Source organism: Falco peregrinus, chromosome 4 (genome assembly GCF_023634155.1).
Source record: "Falco peregrinus isolate bFalPer1 chromosome 4, bFalPer1.pri, whole genome shotgun sequence".
Taxonomy (NCBI): domain Eukaryota; kingdom Metazoa; phylum Chordata; class Aves; order Falconiformes; family Falconidae; genus Falco; species Falco peregrinus.
In genome coordinates this window covers 1,358,795-1,378,594 of record NC_073724.1, presented here as the reverse complement: position 1 = coordinate 1,378,594, position 19,800 = coordinate 1,358,795, and the positions used below count along the sequence as shown (strand labels likewise).

At 41.8% G+C, this 19,800-nt stretch overlaps 4 protein-coding genes across 12 annotated transcripts in view; 2 read left to right on the top strand and 2 right to left on the bottom strand.

The window, feature by feature from the left end:
• Positions 1 to 161: 161 nt before the first annotated feature.
• TRMT10C (tRNA methyltransferase 10C, mitochondrial RNase P subunit) lies at positions 162 to 3,861 on the bottom strand. 2 transcript variants are annotated; one of them, XM_055802287.1, is made up of 3 exons: positions 3,739 to 3,861; positions 3,133 to 3,311; positions 162 to 1,706 (listed from the first exon to the last, which is right to left on the bottom strand). In XM_055802287.1, exon 3 carries the CDS (start codon positions 1,678 to 1,680, stop codon positions 433 to 435), a length of 1,248 nt encoding a protein of 415 aa, XP_055658262.1. In that variant the 5' UTR covers positions 1,681 to 1,706; positions 3,133 to 3,311; positions 3,739 to 3,861; the 3' UTR covers positions 162 to 432. The 2 variants fall into 2 exon arrangements, with proteins under 2 accessions (XP_055658262.1, XP_055658261.1); XM_055802286.1 differs by having other exon boundaries at positions 3,630 to 3,761.
• Positions 3,779 to 5,595, top strand: TXNL4B (thioredoxin like 4B). 2 transcript variants are annotated; one of them, XM_055802292.1, is made up of 4 exons: positions 3,779 to 3,850; positions 4,086 to 4,266; positions 4,629 to 4,780; positions 5,230 to 5,595. In XM_055802292.1, exons 2-4 carry the CDS (start codon positions 4,135 to 4,137, stop codon positions 5,393 to 5,395), a joined length of 450 nt encoding a protein of 149 aa, XP_055658267.1. In that variant the 5' UTR covers positions 3,779 to 3,850; positions 4,086 to 4,134; the 3' UTR covers positions 5,396 to 5,595. The 2 variants fall into 2 exon arrangements, with proteins under 2 accessions (XP_055658267.1, XP_055658266.1); XM_055802291.1 differs by having other exon boundaries at positions 3,811 to 3,945.
• Positions 5,596 to 6,341: 746 nt separating this feature from the next.
• Positions 6,342 to 11,499, bottom strand: LOC101918042 (putative protein FAM172B). The gene is given in 4 exon segments (XM_055801894.1): positions 6,342 to 7,443; positions 7,446 to 7,962; positions 8,993 to 9,045; positions 11,106 to 11,499. Coding segments are annotated over 4 exon segments (1,470 nt in total). The 3' UTR covers positions 6,342 to 6,937.
• The window catches only part of SENP7 (SUMO specific peptidase 7), a 44,853-nt gene continuing 35,991 nt past the window's right edge, over positions 10,939 to 19,800 (top strand). For 3 of the 7 annotated variants that reach the window (XM_055801396.1, XM_055801394.1, XM_055801401.1), the window contains exons 1-3: positions 10,939 to 11,167; positions 12,239 to 12,276; positions 17,199 to 17,293. In XM_055801396.1, coding sequence (XP_055657371.1) covers positions 12,250 to 12,276; positions 17,199 to 17,293 — 122 coding nt within the window. In that variant the 5' untranslated portion in view covers positions 10,939 to 11,167; positions 12,239 to 12,249. Of the gene's footprint in view, positions 11,168 to 12,238; positions 12,277 to 14,779; positions 14,887 to 17,198; positions 17,294 to 19,382; positions 19,480 to 19,800 lie in introns of those variants that run through there. The other 4 variants (XM_055801395.1, XM_055801398.1, XM_055801400.1 and 1 more) reach the window with 4 other exon arrangements.

The following is a 19,800-nucleotide window of genomic DNA, read 5'->3' as shown; positions in this document are numbered from 1 at the left end:
TCTCACCTGGCCTTAGCTAACCTTCCAGGGTATGGCTGTGGATGGCCGCCACCCACTGCAAACCCGGAGCACTGAGGCATCCTCTGCAGAACAGCCTTTCCATTCACAGTCACCCTTGTGCCAGCATGGTTCAACGGAACAGACTGGTACACTTTGGACAGTTATTTTTTAGAACAGATTATCTCATTTCTCTTACATAATTTCAGTAACAAGTGAATAAATTTAAACAGCTGGAATACTAAGGTAATTTAAAAAAAAAAAACAAACAACCTCCCTAGCAACAGTTCTTTCAAACTTAACCAACAAAGGCATATTTAAAGAGCTGAATGCTGTTACAGAAGTCACGAGAAACTGCAGCATTTGAGGGCACAGCGTGCCCATTAAAAATCATTATCTTCCCTACTTTCTTTCCATCTACTTTCTATTAGCTTTCTACTTTGGCATTAGCTTCTTAGAGTAGTTCTTGGCAAATTCCTTTTGTACTTCTTCCTGTCTCTTTCCAAGTTTAAGTGTGTTTATCAGGTTTAAGGTTTTTTTCAGTTCATGTACAGGCTTGCTTACAAAGCCACAATACTTCCTTTTGGGAACAAATTCCAGAGCCTTCTTCCAGTCTCCCGTATCTTTCAAGGTTAGTAAAATATGCATCATTTGATCCAGTGTGAGATTTTTGGCACCAGTATTCCAAAGCAAGTACTTATCCAATGGAAGTGCCGCAGTCTCCAGCCCCAGTCGCTTTGCCCGTGCTAAAGAGAGTCCTGGTTTTATGCTCTTGTCAACCATTGACCCGACAATATAGATTTTATCATGATCAAATGTTTTCATTACTTTGGGAGAATCAGCAGTCAGATAGATCAGCTTATCCTTTGGAAAGACTTCTGTGTAGCACTGGTCTGTCACAGTGATGAGCAACTTGCCCCACGCCTCTCTGTAATGCTTGACAAATTCCTTCTGATAGAGGCTGTTATCTTTGAAGTTACAGAAATGGATGTGGAATGGATCCACAGATCTTCGATTGCAGCTTTCACTTAGTACTATCTGTCTCACTGCATTTGTGACTTCGCGTACAGACATATCTTTTTCGTAAGACATGTCAAATATTAGAGGTTGGCCAAAGATCATAGACTGAGCAACCCTCCAATTGTATACTCTGTCCATAGAGCTGGCCCAGAAACACATGAACGAATTCCTTTTGGTCTCTGCAGTTCCTGAAGCTTGCTCTTGTGCTTCCAGCCTCCTTTCCCTTTTCTCATCCATCTTTCTTTTGTCGTTTTTCTTGTAAAGCTCTTTCATATGCAAAAACTTTAAATACTTCTTTTTTGCTGACTTGGAAGGACATTCCATAAAGGTTTTTAGCTGTTCTTCACTGATATTTTCTGGAACTAATCTCCCAGCTAGTCTCCACATCTCCAAAATCTCACGTGCAGCAGCCAGGCTGGAAAGTTCCTTATGCTCTGAGACCATCTCACTGACTTCCTGTTGCAACCCCGACTTCATTACCTTCTTCCACGCATCTAAATCTAGTTTTTCTGAGGGATTGCATGAATTGTCCTGTTTCAGGCAAAGCGATAAACTCAGAGTTCTACTGAGTGGAAACAAATTCTTTTTCGTCCCATGTTGTGCAGCAAACAGAAGGACAGAACTTCTTACAATTTTTTTCAGAACCATATTAACGGACTGCATACTTAGATGTGTGCTTGTTCACTTACCTGCAAAACACCAATAAAACAAGAAAAAAATTGTCAGAAATCATAAAGAAACCATACACAGATTTTCATCCTTCCTAACACTGACAGACAGTAACTTGCTTCTTGCAGACCAATAACTCCTACTTCCACTATTACTCTTCTACTGTTTTCTAAATAAAAACAGTGTATGTGGCACTGATGTGAACAGACACGGTTAGCTCCGCTGCTTAAACAGCTATACCTACTGCAATTCAAAATGTGGTTGAACAACCTTTAAGTATTGTCTGAGATCTATTTAAATTATCTGTATCACACAAAAAATAAGAACCTTCACAACTAAAGTAAGCGAAATGCTGCATGGAGACCAAAGATGTTTTTATACATGTCTAGGAGTGCCTACCTGATTGACATACCCTGTGAAAATGGACAAGATGCTTCATCTTGTAACATTTTCTGGAAAAACTCCGTATCACAGAAGATCACACTTTTGCTTTTACCATTATATTTTGGGAAAACTATTTGCAAACTTTGGTACTAAAAGTTGTTGCTCTTCTATGCGTTTCCATGTTGCAGGTCACCGGAACTACTGAAACTACCAACACTCCGGTTTTACTAAGCCAGTGCTACTGCCATTGAAGGCACTCTCAGGTTTTGGGAGCCCCTTGTTCCTGGCTCCCTCAGCAGGGCAGGCATTCATTCACACGGCTGCCCTAGGAGCCAAATCAGAGACCTGATCTTAGGGACAGATAACCAGCTAACCAGGAAGTGGAGAAAGGAAAAAAAAGCTATTTATCTCCACACCCAAATAAGCTTCCATGCCTGATTCACCAGACACCCTCTAGAAAGAAGAGATGGAAGCACAAACAACTAGCACAGGAAAAGAAGATCTTTATTCTTCTTGCTAAATCACCTGCAAAGCTGATGTTGGCAAACATTGTTTGCGAAAACCTGATTTAGCCAAAACATAAGAATTACCTCCAAATTTCGAAAGCAAAATTAATCATCTCCCCAATAACTTACCACCTGAAAACTGATACACAGAAGAACAAGTGAAATCTAATTCTGTTATTTTAAAAATTATATATATACACACACACACACACAGCTGTCCAGGTGAAGAGCCATGGAAAGAGAAGCGTACTATTAGAAAACATATAAACTAGCATACGTTTTAAAATACTGTCACTGGTCAAACTGGTGACTGGCTTTTCATCTTCTACTGTTATTAAGATAAAATGATTGAGGTTTTTTTGATTGAGTAACTGAAAATTAAGATAAAATGAACGCAACCAACCCAACTGCCTAATAGTGTGAAGAGAAAACTGTGAAGTGTTACAGTAGAGGTGTTCATAATTTTGTATTTTAAGTCATAAACATACTGGCAAAACTAATAACCAAAAAAGTACATCGTCCAGTTTGAAGAAACCAAGCTCCTCAATTGACTTACGTTAGTCCAAGTGGGCGCCAATTAAGTCAATAGTTGAAAGGCAGATTCACGTAGTCTGAATACTCCTTGGCAGCTTTGATAGAAGCCAGGTTATTTTTCCGTGCGTCCAACACGCATGCTGCCGTGTCGCTGCTGCAAGAATTACCGTAGACCTCTTTGAAGAGCCTGGATTTATGGGACTGAAAACATTTTTCTGATTGATTTCTTTTTTTTTTTTTAAGCACGACCTCCCCGTAAGAGCCGGCTGGCACAGAACGGCCTTCGCGGCTGTTGCAGCGAGGCCACACCTGGCTTTGCCCAGCAAGGCCCGGTGGCCCGCGGCCCGCGCTGTCCCGCACGCCCACAGCCCACAGCCCGCGCCGGAAGGGGGGGCCCGCGCCGGAGGAGGCCCCGCGGCCCAGGCGGGCAGCCGGGAAGGCGCCTCAGACCCGGGGCCGGCGTCGCCGCGACCGCCCTGCGGCGGGAACACTAGGCGGGAGAGGGCCCCGCGCCCGCACCTGCCCGCGCTCCGGCCCGCCGGCCGACAGGGGAGGGAGGGCAGCGGAAGGGAGGGGGCGGGCGGAAGCCCCCGGGCGGCAGCACCGACCCCGCGCGTGCCCGGCTCACCTCAGCGCGGCGGCCTGCGCAGGCGCGGGGCGGGCCCGGCGCTGCCCTCCCCGGCCGCCCCCCGGTCCCGCGGCCGCACGCCAAGGTTCCGGCCCGCTGCGCCGCCCTGCCGGTGCGGTGACCCCACGCGGCGGGGGCTGCGGGCCCGGAGGACGCTGGGCCGTGCCGTGCTGCGCCGGGGGGGCTGGGGCTCCGGCTTAGGCTCAGGCAGGCGCTGCAGCCCGGGGCCTGGCAGGCCCGGGGGTGACCGCTGATTCCTCTGTGGCCCTCTCCGGTTTCCAGTAGCACGGAGAAGTTTCTCTTATTTTTGACGGATTGTACATTTGCTGTATTTGTTTGTGCCGCAGGTGTGTGCCCCCAGCCCAGGCAGGGCTGAGTGGAGGGCGCGCCGCCGGGATGAGCTTCCTGCTGCCCAAACTGACCTGCAAGCGGGAAGTGGATCAGGCAATAAAAAGTGTGGCCGAGAAGGTTTTGGTTCTCCGGTTTGGAAGAGATAACGATGCTGTTTGTCTGCAGCTCGATGATATTGTAAGAGTAAATTTTTTCATTTTTATCGCCTTTTCCTCCTTTTTGTGTAATGAACTCTACCAGTATACCTGCTGTGTACAAGAGAATGTCCAGTGTTGCTTTTGGCTAATATGGTGTCTCATGAAAATATTGGTGACAATTACATGTAAAAAGAAATAATACTATATTCATGAAACAGTTTGAAAAATAGGCAAATGTTTATGTTATTGTAGTGGGTGTGCAAAGTTCTTGAAGTAGATAAGACAACGATATTCTAGTCCTGCTTAAACTGATAAGACATAAGAGAAATGGGCTTTATAAAGCTTGCTACCCTTTTTCCTCTCGTGTCTCGATGGATTTGTCAGCCACCTTTCTCTTTTCAGCTTGCCAAGACAGCTCACGACCTGAGTAAAATGGCAGTCATTTACCTGGTGGATGTGAACAAAGTTCCAGTGTACACCCAGTATTTTGACATCAGTTATATTCCATCTACTGTATTTTTCTTCAATGGACAACACATGAAGGTTGATTATGGGTATGTCATCCCAACTGGCATTATTTTTTCTGTCCTCAAGCATCACCAGCTCGCTCTGTGTTACTGTGTCTGGGGAATGTAACATTTGAAAACTAGTATGTTGCTGCTAGAGTCTGCATTGAGAACTGTGGGAAGCCAGAAGAATGTGAAATTAAGATGCATTTTGAAATACACTCTGATGCAATAAGGAGATGTCAGCTGTGAAACAGGCCTGACTCTGCAAAAAATAGTGTGGTTAAGGTCTTAGATGGGATACTGCATGGCTTTGGACTTTGGAGATCACAGTGTATTCCTGCCTTGATTATGCCATTAGCAGTGCAGTTCCTTCTTTCAGAATGACCAGATCAGAACCCCTAATGTTTCTCTAGGCATCTTTCCTTGTCTTTAGGGGGTTTTGCTTTGAACACTTCAACATTACAATTCTACCTTTATCTTATGATTATGTTTAGGTCTCCAGATCATACCAAATTTGTAGGAAGCTTCAAAACAAAGCAAGACTTCATAGATCTGATTGAAGTGATTTACCGTGGAGCAATGCGTGGAAAGCTCATTGTGAGAAGCCCTATTGATCCCAATAATGTTCCGAAATATGACCTTCTCTACCAAGGAATTTAATGGGTTGACTTGAGATAAAGAGTTACAGAAACGGCCCATGTTCTAGATCTGTTTTTTCTTCAAGAATTTTTAGCCGATTCTGACACCATGGGACAATTTGAGCGTTTGTGTTGAGGGATCATATTGGTCTCCTTCTGAAGACAGACATGCTGTCACCTCATACTTCTCTCATAAATAAAGCTACATGTTCATGCATAGAATTCATGCAAGTGACTATTCTTTGAGTTGCATGCTGACCAGCACCTGCAAAACAGCAGGTTGTATGCCTCCTCAATGACCTCCAGTGGAACTTCAAGAGAACTAAGGCACTGTATAGTCTATTCGGTGTCTACCTGGTACCATTTTCATTCAGATGTAATAATAGTAAACCTGCATTTATTTGAAAAGCTATGCTTGCCCTTAAAAGCATTCAACTGACTGTGCCTTTCCAATGGAATTTTATGCTTCCACCCATTACTGGATAACAGGGCTGAAGCATTTTTGAACAGTATGAGAGATGGCTGAAGTCTGAAATGGATATAAACACAACAGAGAAGTTGACATACTTTTCTCTGGTGCCCTGTATTACTGTTCAACAATTGTTCTGTCTGAGACAGGAACTAAAGGTATAGGACAATGTCTTGTCATCCTTCAAAACCCATTTGCAGCCACTAAGCAGTTTTAATTCCCACAGGAATAAAGTGAAAATTTAGAAAAATAGTTTTGTTTACATTTGCTTTAAAGGTGATTTGACCTTCTGCTTGTATATATTGCAAAACTTGAGTACAGACATGTTAAAACTGTCTCTATTTCCCACCTCTGTCTAAAATTAAACAACTGAGAGAAAACAGTGATGTCATTTTTTTGCTTCAGTTTGGTAGTTGCAGGTTGCTAGAGTATTGTATTTCTATAGCAGCTCTTAGCCAGTACTCTCACTGGCTGCTGGCTTCAAAACAGAAATTACTTTAGCTCGCTGTATCATGGGGCATACTGTCTCTGACTGGAGGGAGGGTAGTGGTATGTAGTTCCCTGAAGTATTGTTCAACTCAACAGTAGATGTTTCAAGGAGGAAGGTGGATATTACAGCTCTTGAAAGTTTTTATACACTTTATGGTATATAGTGAGGAGGAAATAGATCCTTTACATGCTCTTTGTATTCTGGATTTGTCCTTTTAATGAAAGCTATGCACTTAAGTTAGTGCTTTCCTGATAGTTTAGTCTGTTTAGTCTGATTATTGAGCCATAACTGCAGAATGTTTATTTTGAAAAAATGATAACAGACGAGAGCCGCTATACCTTAACATCTTTATTTTGCACAACTTTTAAATTTCACAGAGAGCCAAAGGGTTGTGGCTTAAAGCTTTCCACAATGCACTTCTAATATTTAACTTGCATTCCTGTGTTTCTCAAAAGCAATCTAGCTTCAAACTTAGAACTCCTAAGTTGCTCCACCGTGAGATGAAGGTCCTTAGATGACTGAATGGTGCAGAGGCAGTTATGAAAGGAAAAGGCCACTATTGAGAAAAAAAATAATCAGTATACCTTTTTTTATTGCCTCTCTCCTTACTTGTGCTGCTTCTGGTTGCAACAGGTGAACCTAAGGGCTGTTGTGATCTTGGCTTTCAGCTCGCTCTTCAGGTACTTAAAGATGGCATGTAAGCAGCAGGAGGGTGCTAAACCATACTTGTTTGTTCCAGCAGACACAACAGGACAATTCACTTTGATGAGAGAACCTAGAGGTTTGTCTAGAGGCTTACTGTTTGACACCCATTCATGGCAGTGTTTCCGTATCCACTCTTCTATTTGTGGATCCCTCCTACTCTGGTGCTGTATGTGGTGCACGGAGCCGATGAATGCCACAGAGCACACTTTATTCATTACCTCCTGTTTTCTCTGCACCAGCAGATCAACAAACACCAAGCCACCATAGCCATGGGCAATGAGGGCCACGTTCTTGGCTGCGCTCTTTGAAATTAGATGATCCCATACATACATGGTATGCTCCTCAGGGCTGCTGCTGCCCCTCTTGGGGATCCACCAGAGGGACTGTGTAGAAGTCAGTGCTTCAGCCTCTCTTCCTTTTCAGTCTTCGAATCAGCGAGGTTGTCATTGGGATTCAGTAATATCACTTCCCTGTGGTTCTGAAGGGCCATTTTGATGAATGGTATTTGTGTTCCATGCCTCAGGCCCTCACTGACAATTATCCTTTGCCCCCACTGTCCAGCACGGAAAACTCCACGGTCTTGAAGGAGGACTATTAGGCTAGAGGAACTTGTTAGTGCATTCTTGCTCATGAAGAAGAAACTTCTTAGTTCATCCTCTGTAGCATCAGTAGCAATGCAAACTTTCTGCAGCATGCAGACTCTTTCCAGGAGCTCATAAACATATTGGGTAATCAAATGTCCCAAAACTTGATAGCGTTTATGATTCTGCTCATGCGCACTCTTGCAATAATTGAAAACAAAGGACTAATTTGTATCCAGATGCCTCAGTTCCCCTTTTACATTGAAGTCGTACTTCAGTTCCTCTTGATACTCTGAGCCCTCTGTTAGTTTCCTCAAACTTAGTTCGTGCTGTATTTGTAACCACTACAAATTAATAAGACCATGTTAATGTAGTAATAGACCTCCACAGAACATGACATAAAGAAAACCTTTTCTATCAGAATTCAGATTTAAAAGTGGTTACAAATAAAATAAATATACTTATTGATACAGACCATCTTGTGGTGGTCTGTAGTAAACCAGCTGCTTATACAGCCTTTCACAGATCTTGGTTGGTAAATTCCAAGAGCAGTACATTAATACCAATCTCTCCAGTTACTCGTTCATCCTTGCAAGCACTTGCCACAGGGAAAGTGTGGAATGGATGATGGAATAAGCTAGCCACTGCAATCCAGGAACAGGAGAAAAGAAAGTCCATGCAGCAGGTTTTCATCAGATTAGATTGAGGTCTCAGCTAAGATAATTTTTCAAATCAACTATTTGGACTTGTATGAATAATCAGCTCATGTAAGAATTATACCAGGAAGTGGTTTCCGTGCAAATGGAAAATTAAACTTATCATAATCTTCCGTTTTCCTAATAAATCTTCAGTCTACTACTGACTGTCACTGGCTGTAGTATAGTAGACATGGGGTAACCTCTAGTGTGGTCAGAATCCTACTTTTACAGGACTTTTGTCCTAACAGCAAAGATTTACAAGCATTACATTCCCACAATTACAGTATTTTTAAAACTAATTAATTATCTTAATCTTTTTGGCAGCAATTTTTTTGACAAATGGTTTATACAAAGTTAAATTTGGCAAAAAAACATTAGTGCAAGCTACTATATACCTTTAAATTTTTCATGCTGAACTAACAGAGGCATTTAGGACACAGTAAATCCCATTCTGACTATGGTAAAACTCACTGTACCGTCTGAAAAGCTAATTACTAGGACAGAAAGCAATCTGAAAATTTTCATGTAAGTGACTTGAGCTGGAGCCCAACTCCTTCATGGAATGCAAGCTTCCTTGAATAAGCTGCTTAGCATATTGAAAATTGTTTCTTACCCTTCCAAATTAAAAAAAAAAACAAATCTGTCCAAATAATTTGAACAGAGCAACACCATATACATTTTCCTTTTGAGCAATCTCCATTGGGTCAGAGATGTCATCTTTCTTGTCTTCTAATCAATACAGAGCAGGTTAGAAAATGGTACCTTCTGTTTTTTTAATCTCATGTAATAAGTACACATATAAAAGGTAAAAATACCCCCAGATTCTATGATATATAAAGCCATTTACTGTCTTACCAGTTTCTTGGTATGGAAACAGCACAAAGAAGTTGCAAGGGCACACGTTCATCTATGATTTTTTTTCATTTTGCAGGAAGACATGACAGACACAGAGGAGATGGGAGGACACTGTTTGCTACACTACTGAAATATGGGCAATTCACTCAAAACAGATCATATTTAGTAGGGAGGAAGCTACCCACATTCACGCTGTAATCCCCATGCAATGAAATGGGAGGACAATGGACACAGTTTAAGGAAAGACGTGTGTGGAAAAAGATGAAGCTCAGAGAAAGCATTCCATAGCAATTAGGAATAGGTAAATGCAGTTTCCCCACAGAGTGGCATGCTGTCCAGTGCTTCTCTCAGTCCCTTTCTCTCCTCACCCCTAAAAGGTTGGAGACTGTAGTTTCCCAACATAGTACGAACAGAATGCTATTAGCTCTATAGTAAGAGCTATTTTCCTCTTCAGCTACTAGGAACAAAACAAAACTAGGCTATGTGATTCCAAATTAAACCCTGTGTATGTAATATTGAACATTTACTTGAATATCTACTTTAAAGATCGTTGTGAAACATTTCTGAAGATTTCAGGAGGCAGAATAAAAAACCCACAAAACAGTTCTACACCAGGCATAGGTATGACTTCCTAAAATTCCCTTCAAGGTACAAACTGCAAAGTTCTAAAGCAGTTTATAGTAGGTTATCACTTAAGTAGCACCTTAGAATCATATACTTACTAGTCTAGAGGACTGATTTTATTGTAGTAATGCCATTTACAGATTTTAAAAGCAGCAGTTACATAGATATAACTCCTTTTTGGCAAATCTGCATTCTCACTCAGTGTTAGCTGCTGCTTCTACTTCATTGTCTATATAAATGCAGCATTCAGTTGTTTATTCTGGTAGTTTTTACGATTGCTATTTTGACTGCAAAAATTACTGTTGGGGGAAAAAAATCCCTCTTTCCCTTCCTCCCACTTTTCTGTTTGGATCATGAAATGTTTCAGCTGTAAATTCAGCTATCATTTGTTACAGCAGTTAGCATGTGCTGAACTATTACAGTATAATTATTACTCTTTATGAAATTTTCCATTTTAAAACACTATTCTATTTACAGCCAACATTACCATATGCTCTCCTGTAAAATCTGTCATAGTCATAGATGGAAATCTTTTTTACTCAAAAGACTGTAGACAATTCCTCTGTGTGAAAAAAACAACAGAACAACCACCCAACAAAACCCATTGTAATTCAGGTTTCCTTACTGTTACAGACTTTATTCTGGGGCTTATCTTTAAAATCTATCAGCTGCTAACAGTTAGGGCCATCTAAAGGGTTTCAGATGTTCCAAGTTACAAATCAACACCTCCTGGTTGTAATTTACACCTGAACCTGGGGCCAGGCTGTGGCCGAGGGAGAAGTGATTAGCGAGGCACAATGCCAGTCCACATCGGCTGGGTTGAGCGCTACTTCTTTACAAATCCCGAGTTTTTCTCGAGGCCTCCCACAAATTGTAGCATGCCTCCCTCACGCGTGCTAGCCTGTGCTGCCTTTATGTTTTATTGCGTTCACACGTCTACCGGTGCGGGGGGTGGGTGCGGCGGCCCGCCTATGGCGCTGCAACGCTCCCCATCACGGGCACTCTTCCCCTTCAGGGCTCCGCGTCAGGGTAGACGCAGGAAAGTCAAAAGCCGGAGAGGCTGTGAGGGAGCGGGCGTAAGGGGGAGGTGGGCGGGGGGCAGCGCCTCAGCGGGGCGGCAGAGGGCGCGCGCGGCGGCGCTTGCAGCAGTTGCGGGGCGGGGCCCGGAAGCGCCCGCAGAAGCTGCGCAGGCGGTTGCGGGGCCTGGGTAAACAACAGCGGGGCGGTGAACGCCTACCGTGCGGGTCGCCCGCACCGCCCGGCCGCCGGCGAGGGAGGCCCGAGGAAGCAAAGCCGGCCGGTGGGGCTACCCTGCGCCGTTGGTGTGTCCGCTGGTCGCGGCTGGGCCGCCCGCGCCGGGCGAGCGGAGCCGGTAGGCGGGGGTGGGGAGGCGGCGAGGCTTCCCCCTTCGTGAGGGGGCGTGAGGCCTCCCGGGCTGGGCAGCGGTGGGCTCCTGCGGCCCCCACTTCCTTCAGAGCGGCCCGGCGGCCGCCCTTTGCCAGCGTTGGCCCTTGGCAGCGGGCGGTGCCGGCGGCACGCTGGCTTGCCCTGTGCCTGCCGTGGGGGTGCCGCGCCCCCGGGGCGCTGGGCCTGCGGGCCCGGAAGCCGCTGAGCTGGGTGCAAGTGCCTCCTGGTCGCCTTGAGCGACTGCGGCCGAGCTGCAAGGTCCGAGGGGCTTACGCTGCAGCCATACAGGGTATTCATAAAGAGAGTCAAGCCCTGGGCATGCTGGAAGCTCTGAAGTGGTGTCCTTTCGCGGATGGAGGAGTTTATCTGTTAACAAGAATCGTTGAATTCTTGTTGTTCTTAGAGGTCTTGCAGCGTTACAGATGCTTTCTGTGATACCTTTTCGCTTTAAAATCAAAGCCCGAATTGCTTGTTGTTGGTTATGTGCTTGCCGGGGGGTGGAGTTAAGAGTAAATGCCTCAGTAAGGATAAATTCTGGTGAAAATTTTGTTACTAGTCCTGCCCATGCTGACAGCCCTGAGCCTTGCCCCAGGCACGCGTCTCTGGTGTTGGGGCTGCTAGTGACTGCTTACCCAGGCCTGTAGCAACAGGACAAGGGGTGCTGGTTTCAAACATAAAGAGGGTAAGCTTAGGTTGGACATAAGGAGGAAATGTTTTATGATGAGGGCAGCATGGCGCTGGCAGAGGCTGCCCAGAGCAGCTGTGGGTGCCCCATCCCTGGCAGGGCTCAAGGCCAGGCTGGACAGGGCTGGGAGCAGCCTGGTGTGGTGGAAGGTGCCCCTCTCGTGGCAGGGGGCTTAGAACTAGATGATCTTTTAAAGACCCCTTCCAACCCAAACCATTCTATAAATGAGTTTTATTTGTGCTAGCCTGCTCAAAAATGATTTTCTTCTTGCTTGGTACCTACTGCTGTGGTCCTACTTCTCTCTGAATAAATAAACTACAAATTGCTAAGCTTATTTTTTATCTTTTTCAGTAGAGAAAACCATGGAAGGAAGAATATCTTCAAGTTGTGTAAGTGTTTCTGCAATTTGCATCAATTTACTTTGAGGCTGTGAGTATCCTAGAGTGTTCTGAGGTATTTGCACAACCAAATTCATCCTCAAGTGGTCCAGCTTTTGCTTTATTGGAGCAGTTTTTCCTGAGAAACAGTTTATTCTGGTGGCAATCAATAGTAATGTCTACTGTTGAACATGTATGAATACATGATAGGCTTTACATTTGATCGCATATAAACAGCGTGTTTCCAGGGGTATTTTAAGACCTAAGCTAACATCTGAAGTATTAAGAGTAATGCTGAAGTAAGTAGAGCAGCTGCATAATATTTAGTTTTCTGCAGAGATGTGTTCAGAGACTACTTATGCTAGTGTTTATTTTTTCTGATCTATCCCTATTAGTAGTAGTTTCTACCGATGGAAGCACTGGTAAAAACAAGTTATGGGGATAGCAGCTGGTCTGATCAGGTAAGGTCCAGACTGTCTAATGTTTTAGAAATAAGCTATTTCCAGCACCTTGTTTATATGCTTTCTCTGGCCCTTGCTCCTACAGGTGCTGGTTTAGATGAGGAGTCTTACATGTGCGTGCGCACTTATGTGTTGAGTTAGTGGCTTTCTGTTAGGGAAAAGTTGAGGCAGCTGCATACATTGCACTTACCATAGATACAGGTCTCTGTTGTTACCTCTTGACTTTGTGGTTGTTCTGTAAGTCAGTTGTGGGCACTGCAAATCGGTATCTTAATGAGTACAAACATTAGGGAAGATACTTTATAGTGAAGTGGAAATTCTGCTGATTAAGTACCTTGTGCTTTTTATCCCTTTCTGTCTACCTCTTTCTGTTTTCTGAGTCTGACCTTATCTGTTCTTAGTGTCATCTCTTATGTTATTACAGACGTTATCTGAACCTCTGTAGCTTTAAATGCACATTTAAAGTTTAGATAAGCATGTGTTCTTAGGAAACTCGTAACAGAAACAACCAGTCAGGCTGCAGGTGGAGGAGTTCTGAACTAAGAAATTTGTACTTGGCCATTAAGGTGCAGGTCAGAAGAATGTGTTCCGACTGATAAAACATGCTTGTAGGCCATTTCTTGAAAAAAGAAAAAAGTAAGAAATCAAACAATCTAATCGCAGAGAGAGACCTTCTTGAATAAGCAGATGTCTACTTTCAGTCCTTAAATGTTGATTGAATGAAGTGCATTACTTGTATTGGAAGTTGTTGCTGGTGCATAACATTTACATCCTTTATAATTTGAGGAACCTGTTATTAAAGGCGTATTTGTTATTACAGTGTTTGACCAGCAAAAGCAGTTTGAGGTACTGTATAGAAATTCAGGTCTAAATACTAAAAAAATAAATATTTGTTTCAAAGAAGTGTAGAGAAGGAATAAGAGCACTCACAATTCAAAATGAAGAACTGAAGGATTGTGTCATGGTATGGTATGCTGCAGTTATGGTCTGTTTGAAGGACAATCTACCAAGCTAATAAATGCAGTTTCTGTGTTAATAATTAAGCAGTTAGCATTGCTGCTCTGGAGTCCTTGCTTCTAATTTCATGTTACAAGGTAGGGTGTCTGGCAGCTTGCAAATTAAATTCATAATACACTTGATGGTGGCCATCATATGAAGTAGCTAAAGCTTTTTCCTGGCAGACATATCTGGGTTGTCTGGAAGATGTAAATGTTGCATTCCCTCTCTGATACATGTAATGTAGTTGCATTTGCAGTGTAAGGTTCTGCTTCTCAGGATACCTGGAGAAATGGCAAGGCTTGCACTTCTACTCTTTCAGTTCATTATTATTCAACTGGTATAATTAACTGATAGGAAATGTCATCCTCTTTCCTTGTCCTAATGAACATCTTGGTAATGGTAGGAATTTAGTTTGACCTTTTTTGTTTTGAATTTGAATGAATTAATGTTAATTCCTACATGGTTTTTCTAAGTTGGGAAATTTCTACAAGTTACTAACTGCTTTACCTTTCGGTCATTACTTTCAAAACACTGGTTCCGCTTTGTAATTTTATACATTTGGCAATGACAGTAGCTGATATTATTTGCAGTACATTATAGTGTATTGATGCTAAATTATCACACTAAAGTAGTAGTACTATTCTAAGATATAATTGCTGTTCATCCTGAAATTCTTTGAGTGCAAACCTGGTGTGAGATTCAGCTATTTTTTTCTCTTTAATCATCTCAGCTTAGAGAATGTAAACAAATCAGAGGGAACTAAGAAAACTATGTGCTAGTAGATTGGTTCTCACTTTTGGGGCACATGCTTGAACTTGTAAAGTTAATAGGAAGAGCTTTTTTCAGACGGTTCATGTGTTAAAACTAGCTCCTCATGTGGTATGACATGATTTAGGATTGAGCATCAATCAGAGTGTTTAATTTAAAAGTCACAGGTCAGTGTTTCCCTTGCAACTTTATTATTTTTCCTGACAGTTAAGAAAACTTTGTACATGTCAGCTGATAGCATCAGTGGATAATTTAGTTTTATTGTGCATGTAACCGTCTATTTTCAGTTTCGTATACCAAAGAAGAAAGCAAACACCAAGTCAGAGATGTCCATGTTCAGTCCCCTTTGGCAAGGCTCCCAGGCTCCCACCATTGGGACTACCCTTTAAAAGAGGTAAAGAGAAGTTCTTTGGGGTTTAAAGTGCATAGGAGAATGTTATATGGGGTTTTGGATCTGTATTGGAGGCCAGATTTTTCCATTACTGAATGCTGGCTTGTGACCAATATCTGACCCAGATTGTCTTGGAAAGAGATGTGTGTAGGCCTGAAATCAGCCTGCAAGTGTACAGAGATTGGAGTCTTAATGCTGTAGTGGCCACCTAAATCTTTAAAAAGCAGAGTTGGTCTTCAGGTGTAGTTTGAAATTATCTTGGAAATTGATGAATTCAAAGACAAATACAATTTGTTTTTATTAGTTAATTGTCTTCTGAGTACTGACCTTTTCAGTGTATAGTCAGGTCACCAAACTTTTTGTTAAGATACGGAAATAGTCTTTACATTGAGTTTTCACTTAGTCATTATTTGTATCCAAGAGCTTAAACTTTAAGGGAATGTCTTAAGTATTGTATGACTTCCAACAGAATTATTAGTACAGAAAAAACTGATTTTGGTATTATAACCAAAAGACTGTAAGAGTACTTAAATTGCATGTATCTTGATTATTATCTATTTTTATATATTTATAAATATATATATAAATATATCTGTTTATATATTTAGATATAATATCTAAATTACTGTCTTGATCATCTCAGTCATGTATAGAAGTAAATATTTGCTTCTATAAATCTGTTCCAAATTCAGTAAGCATTTTTAAAATGCCAAGTTTTGGAAGCATACTTTGCTACTCTTGTCTTTTTTAGCTCAGCATTGAATTTGTTGCTGGTTTTGGTGCTTTCAGAATTGTGGGGCTGGACAAACAGGCTCCCCCACAGCAGAGTTATAAAAACCTAGTGAGGGAATTTAGGAATTTTTTGACTTAAGGTAATGGTGATAATGTGATCCAGGTCTTTTGGTAGGCCAGGTCATTTGAGCGTGCTGCAACACAAACTCACTGTATGGTTGCATTATATACAGTCAATACTTTAAGTGAGCAGAGCATCCAATTACAGTCATGTTTTGAAGTTGTAAGTAGTGTCTCTTGTGGTTACAAGCAGCAGTCTCTTGGGCAGAGCCAGACAGCACTTGCATGGAGTTCTTCCTGTCTTTCTCTCTGCCTCTAAAAACAGTGGTGAGGCTGGGGGGAGAATTGAAAAATCTCTTTTTTTTTTTTTTTTCCCCTTGTTAATTCCTGTATATTCTCTAACTTTCCATTTCTTGTTTTTCCTACCTGTGTCTATGTATTTTGTATACTTTAAACACTGACTAGTCTTTATATTATACTTTAAAGGTTGCTCATGAGGTAGTGTAATTAAAAGAAATATTACTGGTTTATCCATGCAGAGGTCTGTTGTAGTTTATTTAATGTTGCCAGAGTTGGCTCCATGTTGTTTGAGAAATTTTGTGCAGCTTTCAGTGATTTGGGCATATCGTTCTCTAACATGCTTGAGGACCAGTGCTGTGGGATGAGCAAGATGATGTTTGAAGGTGAGAGTGGCTGAGTAAATAACAAGGGCATTTTCCATTAGAGTCAACCTCTATGGTAGGGAAAAGATTGATTGGTGATGCATGTTTCAGACTTCACTGCAGTATGTAAAATATGCATGGGCATGAATTTTCCAGATGCCCTTTCACCTCATGCTTAAACAGAAATGAATGTAAGTTTGTCTGCTTTCAGCCTGACTGGCATAATTTTCAAACATGTTTAGTTTATCATCCCTAACATTAAAAAAAAAAAAGAGGAGAGATTAGGAGGAAGTGATGGCAGAGGGAGACAGGTGTCTGGAATTGCAGAAATAACGATGTTTTGGTGGGGCTTCATTTATTTGATTTAAAACTATGAGTGCATTCTGGTAAGGTAAGAGAATTTTGGAAAAACTGAAGTCTTGCTCTTGTCAATTTTGCCACCCAAGTACCAAACCTTCAATTTCCTTTTCCTTCTCAGAATTTTGTATCTTATAGTGGCATACAGTTTGCTTAAATGCATGGACTTAATCAAAAATACACAAGATAACCTCTACTTTATGTAAAAGATGCCTAACATTTAAGTCTCTGTTCGAGATAGTCTTCCTTTATATAGGGAAATAATTGTTCTGTATTGTCAGATTTTTTTAGGAGAAAAAACATTGCATTCAAGGTCAGATGGTATGTGGGTGCTTTAGATCAAATTCATTCTTTGCAAAATTGTTGTATAAACTCTTTGTGGATCTGCTTCATTTCATCGGTTGCATTGTTTTGGTGTCTGACATTGTTCCCTTTTTCTTGTGTAATAGTCATTATGACATATTTATGTCTGTTTGAACCTGCCATTTTTATGTTTTATTTCAGTGGAAATCGAGTGCCAACAACAGAGAGCCTTCCACAAAGGGAAGAAGGCAAAAGGACTGCCACAGACACAGCTCTAATGATCAAGAATCAACTGGGTAAGAAGTAATCTCTAGATTAGTTCCTCTCTGTGTATTTGGAGTTTCATAATCTTTCTTGAAGGTGGGTGTTTCTGGTCTCTAGGTAATTATTTGTGTCATGCAGAGATGGTTTTCAAGCTGTTGGGTAGCCCACCTTCAGGAATCATGTTTCAGTTATTCAGTGGCAACTGTAACTTTTCCTTTGTTTTAACACAACACAAGACTGCAACATTGGAAAGGGAATGCAATATTTGCTAGAAGAATTACTGCTTGTTGATCTGCTTGGTATCCTGGAAATGTTCATTACTCTCAAAGTATAAATTACCATTCTAGCCTTAGATATTTTAGATATTTAGAAAGTTTCCCAGCTTATCTTTTGCTTGTCACTGTGCTCTGTAGTCCACAGTCATTACCCTGGCTTTATCAACTCTTAATAACAACAACAAAAATCTAACAATATGATGATTACTAGGTGAGGGCAGTAAAAAAAGTAGAGATTTTCCACCTCTGTGTTACAGTCAAGACTTAGTGAGTAAATAAAACTGCTGATGTGCTGCTGCTTTATACTCTGTGGCCAAGAGCAAAGATCTTGGTTTCTTTGAGATTATAGCAAATTATTTAAAATAGTCTTCTGTGAAGCTTTCAGATAGATAATTGTGTAACTGAGAAAATGTTGAAGCTCTGAGTGCTGTAGTTGACAAATTAAATTGAAAATACAGAATTAAATTCATTAACAGCAGCTAGGAAACATGACTTCATGATGAAATGAATTATATTTATCTTAATGAAACTATTATTATTCCACAAATCATTCAAATCTGAATAAGTGTATACATTCTCTGTCCCATTTTGTGACTGGAACTGGACCATAAGTGATTTCTTGTCAGGAGAGGCTGTTAAAAGCAAAGTGCACAGGTAATATAAGTGCAGGTGATTTTGACACTGCTGAATTCAGTATTTTTGTGACCTGTGCATAGCCTGGTCTTTATATTCAGAATGCTTCAAACTGTTGCAGAGAAGAGATGAACTTTTATAAGATTGTGAAATTTTTTCATACTTCCTCAGAGGCATAGCTGTCAATTTTACATGTAGTAATCTCAAAATGCTTCTCTTGGTAACTTGAACTGAGGGAGTGGCTCACAGGGTCAACCTAGCAGAATTTAAAAGCAATCTTGGTTGTAGTTTCCTGAGTTTTGATTGTGCTGTGAAACGGTTTATGCCTGATACTACTCTCTAAAGGTCTTTTAGTAAGCTTTGAACTGACCTTTCAACATTGAGGGGAAAAAAAGCAGAAGCAAGCTACCTTTGGATCTGTTATGTATGTTAATTTTGATATGCAAGAGACTTTCAAGTAGCATTAGTCAGTGTTCCATCATTTTTACCAAAACTCTTGCCAGAATATTAATGAAAAAATATTTGGACTGTAAAGAGACAGTAAATATTCAGATATTAAACCTGTGCGTTTAAGTCCTCAGAAAATACAAGTGTCTAGAGACTAACTTAAGTTTTTTTACAGAAAATCAATTCCCTTGTCTGCAATAAAGCTTGTTCTAAATATTCCATTTGGGTACCCAGTGTTTCTCAGAATGTCAAAATCGACACGCTGACCTCTTTGGATAATAAGTAGAAAGAGCCCACAGCTTCTAAAGAGGTGGTGTGTGTTGAGAAAAAGTCTGAGAACTGACAAAACTCGGAAGAGTGAAGTGGCATGATGAGAATCTTTCTGATGCAAAAGTTCCTCTGCTCCTTCCCAATGAGGAATCTTTCATTTTCATTGAAAAGCAGGAAATGTCTTAATGACAAACTCCTGTTAGCTCCTGATGTTTTAAAAAGTCATCTTTATTGATAGCAGCTAATCCCAAATGTTTTAGGAGGCATGTTTCATCCAAAATGCACAACATCCTTGCATCTAAACTGGGGAGACATGGGTCTGAGGGATGGACTAATTGGTGGATAAGGAATTGGCTGAATGGTCATGCTCAGAGTTGTGGTCAATGGCTCAATGTCCAAGTGGAGACCAGTGATGAGTGGCATTTCTCAGGGGTCAGTAGTGGGACTGATGCTGTTTAACATCTCTGTTGGCGACATGGGCAGTGGGACTGAGTGCACCTCAGCAAGTCTGCTGCTGATGCCAAGCTGTGTGGTGCAGCCAACATGCCAGAGGGAAGGGATACCATCCAGAGGGACCTTGACAGGCTGGAGAGGTGGGTCCGTGTGAACCTTATGAAGTTCAACAAGGCCAGGTGTAAGGTCTTGCACCTGTGTCAGGGCATTCCTGAGCACAAATACAGCAGCCCTGAGGAGAAGGAGTTGCGGGTGTTGGTGGACAAGAAGCTCAACATGGCCTGGCAATGTGTGCCGGCAGCCCAGAAAGCTAACTGTATCCTGGGCTGCATCCAAAGCAGTGTGGCCAGCAGGCTGAGGGAAGTGATTCTTCCCCTCTATGCTGCTCTCGTGAGACCCCATCTGGGGTACTGTGTTCAGTTCTGGGGCTCCCCAGCATAAAAAGGATGTGGACCTGTTGG

What these genes read in the sequence shown, in the direction of transcription:
- TRMT10C (XM_055802287.1), bottom strand. Translation starts at nt 1,680, where the DNA reads ATGCAGTCCGTTAATATGGTTCTGAAAAAAATTGTAAGAAGTTCTGTC.
- TXNL4B (XM_055802292.1), top strand. Translation starts at nt 4,135, where the DNA reads ATGAGCTTCCTGCTGCCCAAACTGACCTGCAAGCGGGAAGTGGATCAG. An exon ending in GTCTGCAGCTCGATGATATT is followed by an intron (nt 4,267 to 4,628) that starts GTAAGAGTAAAT and finishes TTCTCTTTTCAG; the next exon opens with CTTGCCAAGACAGCTCACGA. An exon ending in CACATGAAGGTTGATTATGG is followed by an intron (nt 4,781 to 5,229) that starts GTATGTCATCCC and finishes GATTATGTTTAG; the next exon opens with GTCTCCAGATCATACCAAAT.